The sequence below is a fragment of the Diabrotica undecimpunctata genome, chromosome 2, assembly GCF_040954645.1.
Source record: "Diabrotica undecimpunctata isolate CICGRU chromosome 2, icDiaUnde3, whole genome shotgun sequence".
Lineage (NCBI taxonomy): Eukaryota > Metazoa > Arthropoda > Insecta > Coleoptera > Chrysomelidae > Diabrotica > Diabrotica undecimpunctata.
In genome coordinates this window covers 177300373-177320690 of record NC_092804.1, presented here as the reverse complement: position 1 = coordinate 177320690, position 20318 = coordinate 177300373, and the positions used below count along the sequence as shown (strand labels likewise).

General features: G+C 32.8%; 1 protein-coding gene across 2 annotated transcripts; it reads left to right on the top strand.

Moving 5' to 3' along the window:
- Positions 1-3232: 3232 nt before the first annotated feature.
- On the top strand, positions 3233-14804 carry LOC140433597 (opsin, ultraviolet-sensitive-like). Of its 2 annotated transcripts, none has more exons than XM_072521579.1 (6): positions 3233-3355; positions 6481-6717; positions 6824-6954; positions 8488-9182; positions 12923-13082; positions 13277-14804. In XM_072521579.1, the coding sequence occupies exons 1-6, from the start codon at positions 3273-3275 to the stop codon at positions 13291-13293; spliced, it is 1323 nt and encodes a 440-aa protein (XP_072377680.1). In that variant the 5' UTR covers positions 3233-3272; the 3' UTR covers positions 13294-14804. The 2 variants fall into 2 exon arrangements, with proteins under 2 accessions (XP_072377680.1, XP_072377679.1); XM_072521578.1 differs by having other exon boundaries at positions 12923-13222.
- The last annotated feature ends 5514 nt before the right edge of the window (positions 14805-20318 follow it).

Sequence of the window (20318 nt, the reverse complement as noted above, 5' to 3'; positions counted from 1 at the left end):
CATAAAATTTTCCATTTAATTTTTTTCAAGAAGATACCTATTCTTCTCCTCTAATCACTTTTTATACCCCTGATTTGGTTATTCTTCAAATCAATATAAAAAACAGTTTTGTTTGTAAATAATATTTTTCGTTAATCACAGAAATTGTTGTAAGTAATGAATATACATGAGATAATTAACCACCAATCAACAACAGTACTTAACGAATAATCATAATGGAATATGTTTTAGATAAAACTCATTAATTTAGTATTTTTTTGCAAATCGGAAAACGATTACGTTTATTAGCAAAAAAAGTTTTCTAGCATGAAAGGTTTCACCAGTGGTGTACTGTAAAAATTTTTGTTGATGTTTAAGTAAAGTTTCTACATTATCATTGATATTACAGGTAAACTTAAAATATAAGACATGAAATGTGCCAATTTAAATTAAATAGTACTACAGACTGAAAAACTTATTTGAAAAAGTCATTGACGAAATTTCGTAGAGGAAAAAAAGGAAGAAAAGCATTTGAATTTTTTAGTCGCTGGACAATGTTCCTCACAATAATGAAGAAAAAAAGTCGAAAGATCTAAACCTGATAAAAAATGTCGCAACTGTTGACAACACTCAATGATTTACCAATAAAAATATATTTGTTGTATATTGAGCATCAGGAATAATTCTTGATAATCTTACAACCACGTTGGCACTTCCTTCTAGGTCAGGTTCTTGAGGTTCTTCTAAAATTCTAAACTTTTTCTTCTTTTCAGCACTAGTGTAGATTTCAAAATTGTATAAAAAAATGTATCACAAAAATATTTAATTTAAAAAATTCCTTTATTAAAGGTACAATAATAAAAATACCCTAGCGGGCTACATCACAGAACGTTTCGAAATTACTATTCCATCATGAGTGCTATCCTAAAAGTATAACCACTCTAATTAAATTAAACGTGAAAGTTAAAATTTTGACCGGGGTTATTACAAAAAGTGTGGTTACTACTTACTGGATGTAAAACGAAAATTACGAGACTTGAAAATGGAAACTAAATAGTAGAAGGAAAAGAGGAGGTCTTAGATTACGGTGGAAGGGACAAATAACAGCAATGGAAAAAAGAGACCTCACCTGAAGAGGTATTTATGACAAGAAGAAATGGCGATTGAAATGTGGTATTTGGCAAACATAATTATGTTGTGTAAAGCCATGGATAAGTAAGTAAAGACAACTTTATATTAATTTCCTTTGATTTGAGGCAATCTATTCATTCAGTGACTTCCTCTGGAGTCTTTAGATTCAGAGTGAGGGGGCCATAAATGTCTGTGGGTGCTGATATGATTTTTGTGGTAATAATTTTGAACTTATTCACAGGCTAATTCGTTTAATACTTTAATTGCCAGGTAAATTCACCTGGTCTTCAGAGCCAAAATATTTTTTCTTTCTTAATTACTCTATTTGTGTTTGTTTTTAGCAAAAATCATAAAATCAGATTTGTTTTTTGGTTATTTTTATAAAAATTGCTGTGTCCTCATATCGTGCACGCAATTATTCGGATTTGGATTTGTATCCTACATATTTATAATATAGATGTAGCGTTGACGAATGAATTCGACAATGAACCTGTAGCGAAAAAAAAAAAAAGATTGTTTTGAGAAAAGGTTTGTCCACTAAAATCTTAAATAAAATTTTAGTTTGTTTAATCCGATTTTTTTTACTATTAGATTGGATTCACACAAATGAATTTAAGTTTGTTTTACGTATTATAAATATATCATTTAAATTGACACAAAACCTTGATTTGCGCATAGATAGAGTAAGAATTATCTGAAAATGGACTAATATATCGATATTTTTTTGTAGGAGACGTAAACCCAATACTTCTGCAGGACCATCCTGTGTGCTGTCATCTCGAGTAATGGAGGAAGAATCAGACAGTTCTTTGAGTCAAGATGATGATGATTTTTTGGCAGATACTGTTAGGCCAGAAATTCTTTACAAGATTCAATCTGGGGACCTGTTTCCGAAAATTTTCCAATTTTCGATTGTCCTTTGAACTTTGGCATTCCTGAACATTTGAAAAACGAAATGGCTGATAAGAATGAACTGTTATTCTTTGTCACTGTCACCCGTACATGCCTCGAAATCGGTCCGAATTGCTCTTGCACATGTTTCATCTCGCAAACAATGACAAGTGTTCTGAAAATGACAGACTTCAAATATATATATATATATATATATATATATATATGTATATATATATATATATATATATATATATATATATATATATATATATTGATAAAATTCAATATCTGGTCAAAGAAATGAACTCCAATTTTCATCGATGTATGATTCCAGGCTCAACTGTTTGCATTGATGAAATTATGACCCCATTTAGAGGCAAGTTATCTTTTCGACAGTACGTGAAAGGAAAACGTCATAAGTTTGGAATAAAGCTGTTTAAAATTTGTTTGTTAGAATGCTATACCCATACAATTAAAATTGGCATGGATAAAATTATTGGATCAGGGCAGGACTCTTATTACTGAAAACTGATATACATCAGTTAATCTTGCTGAAATTTTAAAAACTAGATCCATTTATCTTATTGGAACGTTGAGAAAAAAACTGAAAAATTTTTCCCAAAGATGTTGTAGAAGCCACACTTAAGAAAGGGGAGATTATTGTTAAACAAAACAAAAATAATATTGAAGTTATGAAGTGGTATGAAAAGAGAGACGAATTTTTCTGACTACAAAACATAGAGACGATATGATAACGCATAAGGAAGGTCCTAAAAGAAAACCTGCAGCCATTGTCGAGTACAATAACGCAAATGCGACATGTCAGATCAAAATACAGCTTACTTAAACTGCTTACGAAAGTGTGTCAAATGGTACAGAAAAGTGGCATTTGAGATGGCAAGATACTTTTAAATGTCATAGTTCTACGCCAGACTCAATTTTATTCCTATTTAAATACACGGTAAATCTGCTGCGTTTAAAATAATCTGTGCCTGGAGCAATATATCTTCATATCTACACGCTTCCAATAATGACTACATCAATTGAGTACTACCACATTAAAATTTATTTTTTTGATTTTCTAAAATAAACAATGACATACCAACTCCCTCTTTTTTACCCGCCGCTGTTTCCGACCCCGCGTTGATTGAAAATATGTCCCAGGTGAGTTTTACATAAGACGTTATCTACATAATAGAAAACTTTTATATTTTAGTATCAATTTAGGTAAAATGTAGGCATCAAGGTTTACTAAGCTCATTCACAAAATGATCTGTCTTTGGTACATTTTCCTGATCTCCCCAAACGTTTCTCCGATAATCGGCGAAAATGATTTGCACGTTTCTTTAAGGTAAGTGAATAATAACTTTTGTTCGTGTGTTATTTATGTGTATATACAGTGTGTTTGGTTTTTAACCTTAAATAATTTATATCATTGTATATACAAATTTCATGTTACGATGTTTGTCCAAGCTGATATTCAAAAACCCCTGAACCGATTGCAATAAAATTTTGTGAAAGTGTATTTCTTGGTCCAACTTAGGAGATAGGATAATTTTTGATCTTGATGAATGACCGGTATTTTTTTAAATTGTAAATTCAAAATTTTTTATACGACTTCAATTCTACAGTTTCACCTGAATCGATTTGGCTTATTTTGGCATTGAAATAATTATTTGAAGTCCTAGGAAGGTATTATAGGTGAGAAAATTTGATGACATTATAAGAAGAATAGTAGAAACAACGGTTTTATTTTCCCATTACAACAATTACATTATAGAAAAGCGAAAGTCATCATCATCATTGGCTTTTACAACTCTTCGTGAGTTTTTGCCGCGTTTACTATTGCCTTCCATTGATTCCGATCCTGTGCTATTATTTCCCATGGCCTTACTTCCATCTTCTCCAGGTCTTTCCTGACTGCGTCTTTCCACCTTTTTCTAGGCCTTCCTGTCGATCTTCTACCATCTGGTCTTTCCCAAAACACATTGCTAATCAGTCTGTCGTCATCACTCCGTATCACGTGGCCTGCCCATCTTAATGCCAAAAATGCAAGAATTATGTCACAGTTTCCGGAAAGAAAGACAACAACTCGGCGCAGAATTAAAGCATTGCGTTTTAGGTACCGAACTGCAGCAAAAAACAAGCTCTTACACCACAACAGAAGCAATCAAGTCTTATGTTTGCTTTAAAACATCAGCTACAAAATCAAGATTTTTGGAACAGGGTAATATTTACAGATGGGAAAATTATACAATCTTCTATCTTCCGAGCAAAATTGGGGTGTATAGACCAGATAATAATAGATTTAATCTTCTGTATGATGATAGACATCAAGTAGTTGGTCATTTTAGCGCCAATGTATGGGGATGGATTTTATCTAGAGGAATGGATGGTTTGTTGGGCAGACTTATCTGAAGATTCTAGAAAACATCATGTTTCCCTGTATAGAACAGTTGTATACAGAAAATAATTTTATCCTCCAACAAGATAATTGTCCTGTTCACACTGCAAATATAATAAACCAATAGCTTCAGAATAACAACATCGAAACTTACCATGGCCCAGCTACAGTCCAGATTTAAATACAATCGAGAATGTGTGAGGGGTATTATAAAACGGTTGTATCGGCGTGATTTTATACCTCAAAATGCTGAAGATCTGTGGCACGGTATACAACAGGTTTCAGAAGAGCTCTCTGAAGAAGACAATTTTGTAGTTCCTTTCACGCAGATGGACCGAAGATTACGAGCTGTTATCAATGTTGATGGAGATATTACAAAATATTAATTTTATTTTTACATACCTAAATTTAGTATAGTTTTGGTCTTCCAGACCTTCGCTTTCTTTCAAGATTTTTTTGTTCCTGTGGTGCTAACACTGTGGTTCTGGTTATGTTAAAATGTTTTGCTGCCTCTGATAGTTCCCAGTTATCTTTTAATTTGGTTACAATTCTTGCTTTAATATATTGTTGAGTTAAGTCGTTAGTTTTATTCCTTAATAATAATAAAGTAAAAAATAAATAAGAAATAAAATAAAAATAATAACAACAACCCTATTTTATGTAAAAACTATCATTTATATACTCTTTATAAAATGCAAGAATTCAAAATAATATCAAAATTTAGACCTTAGTAATTATTACAATTTATAAATTATGTAATCAATTGTTTGTTGTTTGTTTATTTTATTATTTATCTGCCATAATAAATATACTATAATCTCAGACTAATCAAAAACACTGATCAAAATGATCAAATCTTACTAAGAGTCGTATCAGTTTTTTTAGGAACCAGATTTACATATGCTTTCAATAATGGTTTTGTAAATAGACTTTTTGTTTGATTTGGCCCCAGAGGACTAAATTTAATTGAGAAATAGCACGTCTTCCTTGTTCAAATTTTTTTTCGCTTCTTGCTGAGTCGTTGGCAAGTATTTAAACAATGAGCAATTTTCCTTAGCATATAGCTAGAATCGTCAGTTTCAGCAGCTATCAGTACTTGATCGTCTACGAACAGAAGATAGTATATTGTGTAGTTACCCACCGTTATTCCCATTTGGCCACATTTCCATCACCATATATTGAGTGCCTCTTCTTGGTACCTTTTAAGCAATATCGGTGCTTAAAAAAATCCCAGTTTAAGCCATTACTGATCCGAAACTCTTTAGACGTCGTCCTACCTACTTTGACTACGCTGGTACATCCTGAATACTTCTAGAGAGACTTCTATAGCTTTAGTGTAACCTTTACAGACCTTTTTTCTTGAACTACCACAACTTATTTAACAGTACGGTATGGTAGGCTTTCTCAAGGTCGAAAAACGCTAAATAGACAGTTACCTTCTTTTCATGAGTTTCTCTATAATCTGTTTAACAGTGAATACTAAATCTATACATGAGCGACCAGCCCTGAAACCGTTGATCTTCTGTTTCTTTAATTTGTTCTTCAATTCGGCGTTTTAGTACTCGCTTATAAAGCCTTGATGCAGAACATTAATTTCTCTGTAATTGTCGTAGTCTTTTCTGCTTTTCTTCTTATGAATGGAAGATATGGTGGGTCTATTCCATTCTTTGGGTAGCGACATTAATGTATTTGTAGCTGCTTTGATTAGTTCATTACTTATATTTCCTGGACCAGGGATCATTCTTTAGTTGATATCTACTTTTTTGTACTTTGGCTACAGGTATTGTTGATTTTTATTGAACAATCCCTTCATAGATTTTTTCTTATGTCTCTTGCTGAAATTCGATTCTATCTTTATGATATTATTCTTTCCACTCTAGATCGTTTTAATTCTGGGTTCGAGGTCCTCTAATAACTTTCCAGGCTCTTTCCAGACTTGTTTTGTATTTACTTCTCCACGTTATCTTTCCCAGTATTGCTCCAGTAAATAACAGTGCCATCTATGAGTTTTACGAAGAACCACTTATCTGATGATCTTCACTACGAACGCATAATTTTCTTTTTTTTTTTAGTCAAGATTCAAAGGAAAATGTTACTGCGCTCATTGATAGATTCAAAGAAGTCTGGGCCTTTGAGGATTGGAAAAACCTAGGAGTGTTTACCGAAGATTACATTCTAGATATAAATTTCCACTGGCTCGAATATGACCCTCCTAGTAATTTGTGTTTTTATGCTTCAGGAGTGTATTATATTTTTCTTATGTTTGTTGGCGTATCTGGTAACTTTTTGGTGATCTTCTTATTTATAAAGTAAGTATTAAAAGCAGTGAATATTTCGAAAGAGTATGGTATTTTATTTAGATATTAATCTGCTTTAATAGCCTTCAAATTTTGGCTAAAATAACTCATATTTAAGATGCAAGGCTCTGAGAACTTCAGCGAACACTCTTATTGTCAACTTGGCAATTAGCGATGGACTGATGACTCTTAAAGCGCCCATATTTATCGTCAATTCTTTTTATAGAGGACCAGCACTTGGAGATATAGGTCTGTATTTATTTCGTATACAAATATGTCTAACTGACCTTTTATTGCGAGTATTATGACACTAAACTTCGTAGTTGGCACAACATTCTTAATATATGCTTTAATGTGGAATAGTTGCGAAAGATAATAAAATATTATAGAAAAATGTTTATTATGCATTTAACGTAGGGTGACCAAATGTCCCTTAAAAACGGGATTCTCAAATTTTTTAACGATCGTACCCGAAAAATCTCCCGGGACGCCTAACTCTCCCGCATTTACATTGGGTTGATGATACACTTTTGGCGCACCTCTCCTCGGGCCGTGTTCCCCTGGATTCTCGCCCATGGCCGTTTTACCCTCTCATCGACAGTTGAGCTTAACAATTCTGTAGGCAGCTATCCAACCGGAGTCAGACAAGTCAGTGTGGATATGGGTGTTTGTCTTGCTATAAGTGTTTTTTTTGTACAACTCATATTGCCATTTATTACTAATTATGCCCAAGCGTCAGAGCAACTTTAAGGAGGAGTACTCCAAAAAATGGAGGTACATTACAAAGGGATGCTATTGTAACAAAATTTTATATGGCGTTGGGCGCTAACGTAACAAAATAGGTGAAACAATGGCAGTATATGGTAATAATATAAATTTGAAGTATATTAAAGGCATCTAAGTACCCAATAAGTAAAATATGGGTTCACAACACCAAATTCGTGAGACCTAATGCAGCTTGATTAGCAGGGTAAGCCGGAGAATGACCAATTGACATTCAAGGAAGGATTCTTAGAGAAAAAAGATCATTTCAGAGGACAGCAGAAGTTCTTGAATTTGGAAAGAAGAGAAAAGGCAATAAAAAAATCAGAACAATTATCTAGCAGGACGGCTAGAGCAATTGTCATCTTCGTTAAAGATAATTTGATAACTTCTTTTATTAAACTTACATTTATCAAGAAGATAGTTACAATACGAATCTACAGTCACTTGCTTTGACTTTGTTTTTTGTTTGTTGTGATTTAAAAGTAGATAAGTAGCCACTTGAGCGCACTTTCACTTTTGACCGCTGACGTCACAGGTGCGTTGGATCTGAGCCGATGAGCAGCCGTGGCGGTGGGAACCGTACGCGCAACGGGTTTCGCGCAGCTCAATACTGTTATTTAATTTTGCTACCGTTTTGGCTACGGGGGTGTACTCAATATTGGTATTTAATTTTGTGTCGTCAATATTACACATGCAAATAGAATGGGTTACTAAAACCAGTATATAATTGTGGAGTCGTTAACAAGTAATCACTAAGCAGATTAAAAGAGATATCTGTACTAATTGTTGTATAGTTAGCAGGTTTCATAGCCATACACATTTTTAGATGTAAGTTATAAAACTAAATAAATGTAAGTATTGAGCTGCGCGAAACCCGTTGCGCGTACGGTTCCCACCGCTACGGCTGCTCATCGGCTCAGATCCAACGCACCTGTGACATCAGAGGTCAAAGGTGAAAGTGCGCTCAAGTGGCTACTTATCTACTTTTAAAACTTAATCTGACTTTTATGTTTGTAGCTTGTCGCATCTACGGTTTTTTTGGAGGTCTTACAGGAACAATATCCATAATAACATTAAGCGTAATATCATTCGACCGATATTTCGTCATAAAATATCCTCTTAACAGAAGTTTCTCAGATATGAGGGTAAAAATCTGCCTGTTGGTTACCTGGTTATATGGAGCCCTATTCGCTTTCGTTCCAGCCCTGGATATTGGATTTGGAAAATATACATACGAGGGATATCTAACCAGCTGCAGTTTCGATTATCTGGCAGACGATCCCAAAATCAAAAACTTTATTATAATATTTTTCTTTGCAGCTTGGGTTGTTCCGTTTACCTTAATATCTTTCAGCTATATTAACATTTGGAAAGTGGTATACACCAGGGCCATGTCTCAAAAAAGAAGCAGAGACTCTTTTAGGCACGTCAAAGAAGAAGACAAGAAGAAACAAGAAGTTAAGTTGGCGTTGATAGTACTGTCCACTATTGGAGTGTGGTTTCTTTCTTGGACTCCCTATGCTGTAGTAGCGTTGCTGGGTGTCACAGGGCACAAAAACTGGATAGGTCCCACAACTTCTATGCTACCAGCCATGTTTTGCAAAACAGCCAGCTGCATTAATGCCTACATATATGCATTGTCACATCCCAAATTTAAGGAAGAGATTGAGAAAATATGTTTTATCTCCTTCGGAAAGAAAGATAAAAATAAGGTAAGTCTTTAATTCATCATTTTCTGGGTGTCTATTCCTATGTTACGTCTGCTTTCCTCATTATATTTCAACACAAGTACCAAGACATTGCATTTTCATTCATCTATCATTGGTCATACTCCCATAATTCGATTAAACAAACTCGTTCTGGTCCGTCCTAACGGTATCGACATTTATCAAGATAAATTATCTGGCCCAACTAACAATACAGAAAACCTAGTATGAAGCTTCTCGCTAGTTTACAGTACCGCCTACAGTACCACTTTTTTGGAAGCCATTTGTAATAGACCTGTTCATTTATTGGTTATATCAATTCTAGAATTCTGAAACCTTGCACCAACTTGCACAGGTCCAGTGGATGGGTACCATATGTTTTTAAAGTCATTTTAGTCTCTAAAAAGTAGTCCCTTATATAAATGAATTCAAATTTAGCTTTAGCGTAGCGTTTTGGATTAAAACACTTTCAAAAAAATTAAAACTTGAAAAACAAAAAATAATAAGAAGAAACTTGGTAGGTTTACGGAAGTTACGATAGATGCGGCATCATTGCATCCTCTGGCGAGCGATATTGCTGCGATTGGTGCACGTGATCCTAGCTGTCGTAATGTGCAATAGGACTGCGTTACCCTTGCTTAGTTTATTTTAAACTGCCCCGTTGTATGTGCACATTTTGTCATCGCGCATTGTTTCTTTAAAATTTTAAAAGTATTTGTTCGATATGTCCACGAGTAAGCCTTCGACTTCAAAACGAAAATACGAAGATGATATTGCAATTCGCGATTTTCAACCTGCTTGGGAAGAACAATTTTTATTTACTAATCGTAATACTTCAAAGCCTGTTTGTTTGATATGTGGATTGTCTGTAGCAGTTCCGAAAAAATTTAACCTGGAACGACATTATAAACAACTGCATAAGGACTTCAGCAACAAATATCCTATTGGTTTATTTTACTTTATTGAAACGTTATTGAAAAAAAAAAAAAAGAAAACCCTAGCCAGCCAACAGTCACTGTTTCAGAAGAGAAGTGATGAAATGGAAACTATGGTTAAAACATCATATGAACTTTCTCTGCTGTTAGCCCGGAAGAAAAAAGCCTACTCTGATGGAGAGGAGATAATTAAAAATAGTCTGGCAATATTTGCTAAAAATGTGGGAGATGTAAAGATCAAAAATATGGTCGATAATATTGCATTATCCCGAAATACAGTCATGCGCCGTATAGATGATATGGGCCAGGATGTTGTTTCCCAAATTATAAGTGGAATAAAATCCTGCAAATTCTTTTCTTTAGCGTTGGATGAAAGTTGTGACAACACAGAAAATGCGCAGTTAAGCATTTTTGTCCGTTATACCAATGATAATTTTGAAAATGCCGAAGAGCTTCTGGATTTGCGCCAACTAGTCACAACAACAGGAGAGGACATTTTTCAACAGCTTAAAAACGTTATCGAAGTCAACAAAGTTGAATGGTCAAAATTAGATAGTGTTTGTACAGATGGAGCTCCTTGCATGGTTAGTAGACTAAAGGGGTTTGTTACATTACTGGAAAACTATTTGGGAAGAAAAGTACCATTGTATTATTCACCAGGAAGCTCTTTGTGCCAAGGACCTAAACATGTCATCTGTTGTTGACCCTGTAACACGCTGCATTAACAAAATACGAGCTCGGGCATTGAATCGACGACAATTTCGAGAACTGTTCGCGGAAGAAACGGAGCAAGATGGAGAGTTACTTCTCCATTGCAGTGTGCGCTGGCTCTCCAAAGGAAATGCACTCGAAAGGTTTTGGAACTTGAAGGAGTGCGTCTTAAAATATTTGCAAGAAAACAATGAACTACCCAGTGAGTGCTCGTTACTTAATGATAAAGATTGGCTTTGGGATTTAGCTTTTCTCACTGATATTATGAGACATTTAAATTTAAGATTACAGGGAAAAAATTGTATTTTTCCTACTCTAGTTGGTCATATATCTTCTTTTGTGAATAAACTTATGCTTTTTTGTAACGATTTTGGAGAACAGAGATTGACACATTTCACATTAATGCAGGAATTAGCCAACAAGGTCAGTAGAACTCCAAATTATGACAAATTTAAAAACCTTATATCTATTTTGCTAGGTTCATTCAATACCCGGTTTGAAGATTTTCAAAAAGACAAAATGAATGTTGACCTTTTCATAAATCCTTTTTCTATTTCTCTGCAAGATATCAATTGTTACTCAGCTGAAATACAGATCGAAATTATTGATTTACAGAACCACACTATACTAAAAACCAAATATAGGGAAATTATTTCAACTGTTACTGATCCCAATTATATTGAATTTTGGAAATTTGTACCAGCAAACAATTTTCCTAATTTACACGAGTTAGCTCTAAGATATTGTTGTAGATTTGGTTCAACGTACGTTTGTGAGCAAATGTTCTCTATTATGAACATAATAAAATCAAAATATCGGTCACGATTAACTGACATGCATTAAAAAATCTAATTCTGTTGGCTAGTTCCGAAATTAATCCCAATATAGATGAATTAATTAAAAAAATACAAGTTCAAATACCACATTAAATAAGTAACTGTTTAATAATTTGAATTTTAGATAATAAGAAAATATTTAAGTTTTTTTGTTTAAGGTTTTTATTTTATTTTTATTAACAATAAAGTAAGTTTGTTGTTATGTTTTACTTATTACGTTATTTTTTAAACCTCCACTATCTTGACTAAACGGAAAAATGTGGAATTTACATAAGAAATACATATTGTACCGTATATTATTAATGTTAGTATGTCGAAAAATTTTAGTGGCACGCCAAATCTTTTTTGTTCTCATATTGGCACTCGACTTAAAAAGGTTGGCCACCCCTGAGCTAGTTGGTGATCGTCCTTTTGATCTTCTCCCCGGAACGTTTCCAGAAACAATTAATCTCTCCAAACTATCGTCACCTCTGCAAACCACGTGACCGAAAAATTGCAGAGCACGTTGCAGACATATTGTGGACAGTGTTTTTTCAATCTTTAGTTGGTTTAGAATGGAAACGTTTGTCTTGTGAACTATTCAAGGTATGCACAGCATTTCTCCAGCACCACATCTCAAAGGCATCAATTTTCTGGCGCTCGCGTTCGCGAATAGTCCAAGTCTCTGCCCCGTATAGAAATATTGAAAATACAAGGGCATTCTCCAGTCTCATCTTGATATTTTGAGAGATAGATCTGTCTTTCCAAAGTTTAGATAGGCGACTAACCGCATTTTTTGCCATATCAATATGTCTCCGAACTTCTGCTTCACAGATACCATCTTTAGTTATAGTAGACCCGAGATAATTCTGTATTCTTCCGATATTTCTGTAACATGTTAGTCAGTTGAATAGTGTGGAATTTGTCAACCACCATTATTTTTGCCTTAACTTTATTGATTTTCAGACCAACGGTCTTTATTGCTTTCGTGCTGAACTCTTCGCAGGAGATTAAACATTTCTTGTTTTATTTCGTATTCGTATTCGTAAAATTTTTAAATACAAAATGTATTTAAAATTACCAAAATTAGATGAATTTATTACTTTACAAAAAAGAATACATTAAATTATTGACTTAACACATAATGATACCTGTTTAATATTAAAATATCGGGAAATAATTAAAAACCTGTCAAATTTATGTCGGACACTGTAACTAGTAATGTGATGTCAGTTCCGTCGTCTTTCATTTACATAAAATATTTTATTTCGTATTTTGTTTATAGGTATGGACAGAAGAATCCAAAACAGAAATAACAACGGTAGGCGAAATATGCAAACCAGACAAACCTATCCCAGAATATCCAGGATCTACCCAAACTCTATCCATGAATGACGTGACATCGATTGGTAGTCGGGAGCTGCCCGGTAGTCTAAAGAGACAAGGTACTGTTGTCGAAATGATTTGCTTAAGACCTTCTTTTAGTAACAAGCCAACGAGTTTTAGAAAGTTAGCGAGACGGTGGTCCTCAAAAGAGAAACACAAGGATTTTAGAGAGTTAGATGACCATGTTGACGTAGTGAGCGTACTTTTTTGCGAACAATTTGGAAAATTCTTTGTTAAATGTTTGTATTTTTAGGTGTCGCTGCAGAATAAATGAAAGAAGACCAATGAGGTAAATTTTCAGTCTGTTACGTGGATAATGCTACATAAACCGAAAAATCTTTGTGTTTCATATATCCTTATGGACAAAATCAATAAAACACTGGCATCAGTCTAGGTAGTTATATAAATGGAAATATATTGTACTGAAATCATATAAGTAGGGTTTATTCCGCAAATGCTATAAGTCAAAAGTAATTACTTAAGTGCTATAAGACTCATTTTTTATATAAAGAAAACAAACAAATTTTTTTTGGTAATTTTTTTATTTATAAACTAATTAAAAAATGAGGTACCCTAAATGGTTAAAACACAAATGGAAGCTATTCTTTGCATTTAATGCATACTTGAAGATAACATTGTAAACAGACAGGCATTTTATACTGAAATGAATCTTATTTAACTGCTATGTCTTTATTTAATTTATAATGTCTTAATTAAAAGGTTCTTATTTTAATTTATTAAAAAGCACGATAACTTATATCAATTTATTTAACGAATAATACATAATTTATATAGGCGAACGTAACAATTAAATCTCGAGCGCGTCTTCAAAATCAACTGACTCCTTCAATGAAAAATTCGTTATTATATATGAAAACACAACTGGCCTAGAATTTAGGAGAATCCCTCTGATTTATACTAGAAGGTAAATCCGGGTCATCGTCTGACCGGTTTTCTTTCAGGTAAATTTCTGCCAGCTGCTAGAAAAATTTCGTACAATCTACAACATATTAGTGAATAAAAACATGTTTACAGGTTTTTAATATGACTCATATTTTTACGTAACAATACTCTGCGCAAACATAGTTCATTTTTCTGTCTTTCTTGGCTGGACAGAGATGACACCTCTTTCTTTTCGATTCTCATTGGCTGGAGGAGGTTCAGAAACACGTAAAAAATTAGTGTCAAGGATATCTACCGCAATAGCTCGAATCTGTTGGGGCACAGTATTAACATAAGCAGAATAACAGTTTTTAATATTCAGAAAAGAACAACAGTTTAATTCAAAAGAATCCTTTTGAAGATGCGAAAACTGCAATAATTATATCAGAGTTTCCGAGAAGAAATACAACAACTTGGCGCAGAATTAAAGCATCGCGTCTTAGGTACCGAACTGCAGCAAAAAACAAGCTCTTACACCACAATAAAAGCAATCAAGTCTTATATTTGCTTTAAAACAGCAGCTTCAAAATCAAGATTTTTGGAACAGGGTAATATTTACAGATGAGAACATTTTTCAATCTTCTAAAAAGGCTAAAATTGAGATGTATAGACCAGATAATAATAGATTTAATCCTCTGTATGTTGATAGATATCGAGCAGTTGGTCATTTTAGCGCCAATGTATGGGGACGGATTTTATCTAGAGGAATGGAAATGGTATGGCGTATAGATGACAGGTTTGTTGGGCAGACTTATCTGAATATTCTAGAAAACATCATGTTTCCCAGTGTAGAAGCAGAAACAGTTTATACCTCAAAATGCTGAAGAGCTGTGGCACGGTATACAACAGGTTTGGGAAGAGCTCTCTGAAGACTTCAGAGAGCTCTTCCCAGAGAGAGATAAGAACTTCATAGTTCCTTTCACGCAGATGGACCGAAGACTACAAGCTGTTATCAATGCTGATCTATATATTACAAAATATTAATTTCATTTTTACATACCTAAATTTAGTATAGTTTTGGTCTTCCAGACCCTCGCTTTCTTTCGAGAGTTTCTTGTTTCCTCTATTTTTATTAATAAAAAACTGTCGTTCTGCTTATGTTAAAATGTTTTGCTGCCTCTGATAGTGCACAGTTATCTTTTAATTTGGTTAAAGTTAAATCTGAATTGCAGAATCTGAAAAGAACGGTTATAATTTTACGCAGGAATGTAAAAGTTTCTTAAGTAACGAATGTAGTTCAATTTTCGAAGGAGATTAAAAATAAACTTTGGGTAAAATGTTTCAAAAAGTATTTTAAAAATTATTTTATCGTAGACTGTTAAAAAAAATGTTATTTGTATCTTAACTTTTCCAAGAAGTGTTTTACATGTGGCATTATCCTGGCAAGAGATTGAAAAACGTACCTATATAACAACTAAATAGTTTTGAAAAAAATATAAGGACGGAAACTGATACGTAGATCTACAATCTAGAAATCATATTCAGTCATTTTTGATCACGCTAGAAAATTACATGCAATAGAAACGATAAACAAAATAAATAACAGGATGGCAATTGCAAGAAGACCGACAGATATTGTAAAATGTGAATGAATTTGTGTAAGAAGTTTGTATTATTAGAATTTTTTGTTAGTTGTTAAACTAAAACTTTTATAAATGTATAAAAAACATTAATAAAGATAGAAATTGTTTATTTTTTAAATAGTATGTTTAATTAAATAAGTTTTTACGTTTTCCTGTGGTTAGGTTAGGTTAATTTAGGTTTATACCTTTTCCTGTGGTTTCATTCTTGCAAGAAAGGATACAACGATAAAACTTTATAAGATAATGAGTAACTACTCAGCTATAACGATGTACAAATTGTGTAACAATGCAGAGAAATAACTCTTGCAGCTAAGCTACCGTAAGAAGGGTTCCAAAAAAAAAGTGAAAGACATCAGAAGACTGACTAGACAAAGAACTTAAGATGTAAGATGTAACACGAGAGAACGCCCATTGAAAAGTTTGATGATACGTAACAAATAATAAATGATTAAGACTGAAATAAAGAAGAAGAAGAAGGAAAATGTGACTTAAGGAAATGCTCCTATAGTCGTTATTGTGAGTAGAATTCGTTGTTTAACACGTTGTTCTTTTAAATGTGCATATATGTAGAAATAATATACTAGATGTAGAACTGGAGGACTTAAAGTGAAGCCGATTTTTAAAGTGTAGTGTGCGTGTTGTACGCTAGATGGACATAAATAAGGGGCGACACAAAAAATGTAAATTTTTTTGAAGTTACACAACTTTGTATAAAAAACGTAAATTGTTTTGTTGTAATATATACATTACATTATTGTAATATATATTACATTATTGTAATATATAATATAAATAATAAATATCCAAATTCAACAATCAACAATCTTTTTCTCAGGCTTACAGAGAAGTAAAGAACATAGTTTAAAAATTTGGCTATTAAATTACTGAAATGTGGAAACTTACATTTTAAAAGTAGTTGAAACTAGTTCTTTTCACTTTGTCTTACAATTTATTTACTGAAAAGTGTAACATTACCCGCGAAATAGTTATCTTTTTTTGCAATTGTTTTGGCATAAAACAATCGTTTAGCTTGCTTACGAGTTTTAAGTTAGTATAGGAAGTCCCAAACTAAATTATTCAATGATACAAATTATAAATAAAGCTAATATAAATGAGATATTTTAAAATGTTCTTATATCCAGTCAAATGTAATTTTTAAATTCTTGCCCCCTTATTTTTTGCCGAAAAATAGAGCCCTCTAATACTACCATAGGGAGTTCGACGTTGGTTAATTTTAATCTTATATCCTTGGATGCTTTATTTAAGCATTCTTATGTTTTCATTGGTATTTGGTCTGGATTTTTGCCTTTCCATTAATTTGTATTCCATTTTTTAAAAATATACTCATTATATTATTCTCAAGCGATTCTTTAGCTGACTTAATTTTTTTCTACGTTGTTTTCATTTTCAATGTGTTCTACTCTGGTTTTTCATAAATATAGGAATTTTTTTCATTTTATTTTTGTCCTATTTTTGTTTTTGTATGTTTATTTTTGTCCATTCTTCATCCTCCAGTATTTATTATTATATTACATAGTGAAGAATGTGAAATATGTCTTTCTTTGATATAGGCAACACCATTTGCAATCTTGGACGTCTACTTTGCAAACAGACCTGCGTAGGCAACTGTAAAATCCGTACGAATATATTGTAGTTCTATCTACCGGTCACTAGAGGTCTTCCACAGACACACAATCTAGGAAAAAATTGCTTAGAAAAATATAATCAACAATAAATTAGTTTTTATTGGATACGACCATTAAGATAATTTTAGAGACGTTTACGTTTAGAAGTCTATAAACACAGTAGCAATTCAATTTTAAAGCAAAATGTTATTAATGAACGTTGAATTAATGAGTATACAAGTTAATATCTAGATATTTGCTCGTATTTCTTCTTAGTATATACGATATAGTTATATCGTATATACCACAGTATATACCAAGTTACGATAGACAAAATGCTTTCACTCACAGAATTAATTTTTTTTTTTGACGTTCTACGTAATTCCCCCCGCTCCCCATACGAAAAACGTAATTTTTTCGTTTATTTGATTGATTTACAAAAAATTGATTTTGTAAGGGGTTTTGAGGATTCACCACATTTTATAGAATTCAAAATGGATCATATCAAGGTTTTTTTATAGGTTATATATAATTTAAAGTAATTGAGTCGTTTGGGATATTCTAAAAATTGGGCGAAACACTTTTAAACGCTTTGAGATCGATACAACCTGACTTAATGCATCTCCAATTCATATTCAAAAATGAAGGATATTTTCAGACCTTAGAAAAGCAACGTTTATGCCATCGTTTATGCGAAAAAATAGATTTTCAAGGGTTATTCGGAGTTTTCACTGGATTTACCTAACTTTTCTTAACTTTTTACATGATTAAACAGCACGTTTTCAAATTTTTATAATATATCATGAGTCGATGTATTAACCATATTCAAAAAAACTAGAGATTTCTTGAAACATGCAGAAAATCCGGTTTTCAAGTGTTTTTAGGGACTTTTTCTAATTTTTTACAGTTATGTGCCATTAAAAGGCAGGTTTCGTTAAAAAAAATGCAAAAAACTAAAGTTTTTTTTTTAGTTTTTCATATATTTTACTCATAACTTACAGCCTTCTTATTCGCTTAGAAAAACTTTTTAATACAACTGAAACGTGTGTTCAATATATAATAGAATCCAAAATAGGATGTATGAACATTCCATTTCTGTTCGCAATTCCGACTCCATTTTAGCTTTAGGTTAACACCATCTTCATACAGGTCACAAAATTGATTTTGTCTCAATAAAAAAAACCAAATTGTCTCAATAAAAGAGATGACGGCTTACAGTTAGTTACCTTTAACTTGGAGACCTCTCATAAAGAAAATATCCTACCCGTCAATCAAAATCCTACTGCCAGAAATATTCGCGCCAATCTCCCGCCAATCCCGTAGTAGTGTCTGGGAGCTCGGGAGACTGAGACCTCGTAAGCCCTGAAAGGGACATCGAAGAAAATGTCGAAAGCTCCTGTTTAATATTAATTCTCGCAATAGTATTAATCTTAGCTCTAGGTATATATATATATATATATATATATATATATATATATATATATATATATATATATATATACAGTTTATTAGAGCTGCAGTCAGAAAGTTTGGCCGGGATGTTACAGAATATATATTAATATTATATATATTAATAAATTAATATACTACTTCCATTAATAAAACATGAAGAACACTTAATTACATTTTAATCATACTATTTTTGTTTTTTCTTTCTGTTCTCTATGGATCACTTAAAACACACCATTAAAAGATGTCACAAACGAAGTTTTACTACCATTAACTAAATTTTAAAATGTATTTTGTTCATTATTTTATGTTATGTTTTATATGTGTGTTATTAATGTTGAGTGTCATAGCTTTATCTGCCCCTCCATTCGTTTGTCACGCTGTCTCTACAAAGGCCATATATCATTCGAAGAATTTTACGTTCCCACACCAGCAATTTATTTATTTCTCTTTTTGTTAGCGTTGTTTCGCTTCCACACGCGATTGCTGGTCGTATTATGGTGTTATACATCCGGATTTTTGTGTCTCGTGAAAGAAGTTTTGACATTATTAGATATTGCATTGCAAAGAAAGATCTGTTTCCTGACAATTTGTGATATATTGTAAATATTTACACATTCTTCTAATTACAGTATCTTGAAGAAGGAATAAAACAATTCCAAAAGCTAGACCAAAAGTCAAAAGAGTGTTTCTGTAACATCCCGGCCAAACTTTCTGACTTCAGCCCTAATAAACTGCGTTGTTTGTTTATATCGACAGTCAATAATATCCAGTATTATATATATATATATATATATATATATATATATATATATATATATATATATATATATATATATATATATATATATATTTATTTGAAAATGACATAATTTGAAAAAATTGTTTAGGTACACCTGTAAAACATTTTAGGCTCGCCTTGTAAACCGATTTAAATTTTTTAAAGTGCGTGTAAGTAAGAAGCCTTAAAAAGCCTTTCTATATAAGTAAAAAAAATTTCGACTATTTAAATTACTTAGCATAATTTTGAAAATTTTTTTGCAGATTATGGACAGCAAAATTATTATGCAAAAACTGTTTAACCAATTTTAAAGAAATTTAGCACACGGTTTAGTCGTATCTACGATAATGTTTTCCTGGGCGAAATATAAACATCATTATCATCATCAATGGCGCTACAACCCTTCGTGAGTCTTTGCCGCGTTTACTATTGCCTTCCATGTTTGTCGGTCCTGTGCCAGTAATTCCCATTGTCGCACTCCCATTTTCTCTAGATCTCCTTTGACTGCGTTTTTCCACCTTTTTCTAGGTCGCCCTACAGACCTTCTTCCATCTGGCCTTTCCCAGAACACATTGTTAATAAGGCGATTGTCGTTACTGCGTATTACATACCCTGCCCATCTGAGTCTATTGGCCTTTATATATCTGACTAGATTTTCTTTTCCGAATAGAGACTCTAGCTCGTTATTGTATCTGCCCCTCCATTCGTTTGTCACGCTGTCTCTACAAAGGCCATATATCATTCGAAGAATTTTACGTTCCCACACCAGCAATTTATTTATTTCTCTTTTTGTTAGCGTCCATGTTTCGCTTCCACACGCGATTGCTGGTCGTATTATGGTCTTATATATCCGGATTTTTGTGTCTCGTGAAAGAAGTTTTGACATTATTAGATGTTGCATTGCAAAGAAAGATC

Coding starts and splice junctions, on each gene's coding strand:
- LOC140433597 (XM_072521578.1), top strand. CDS start 3,273: ATGATCTGTCTTTGGTACATTTTCCTGATCTCCCCAAACGTTTCTCCG. Junction 9,183..12,922: donor GAAAGAAAGATAAAAATAAG/GTAAGTCTTTAA, acceptor TTTTGTTTATAG/GTATGGACAGAAGAATCCAA. Junction 13,223..13,276: donor ACCATGTTGACGTAGTGAGC/GTACTTTTTTGC, acceptor TTGTATTTTTAG/GTGTCGCTGCAGAATAAATG.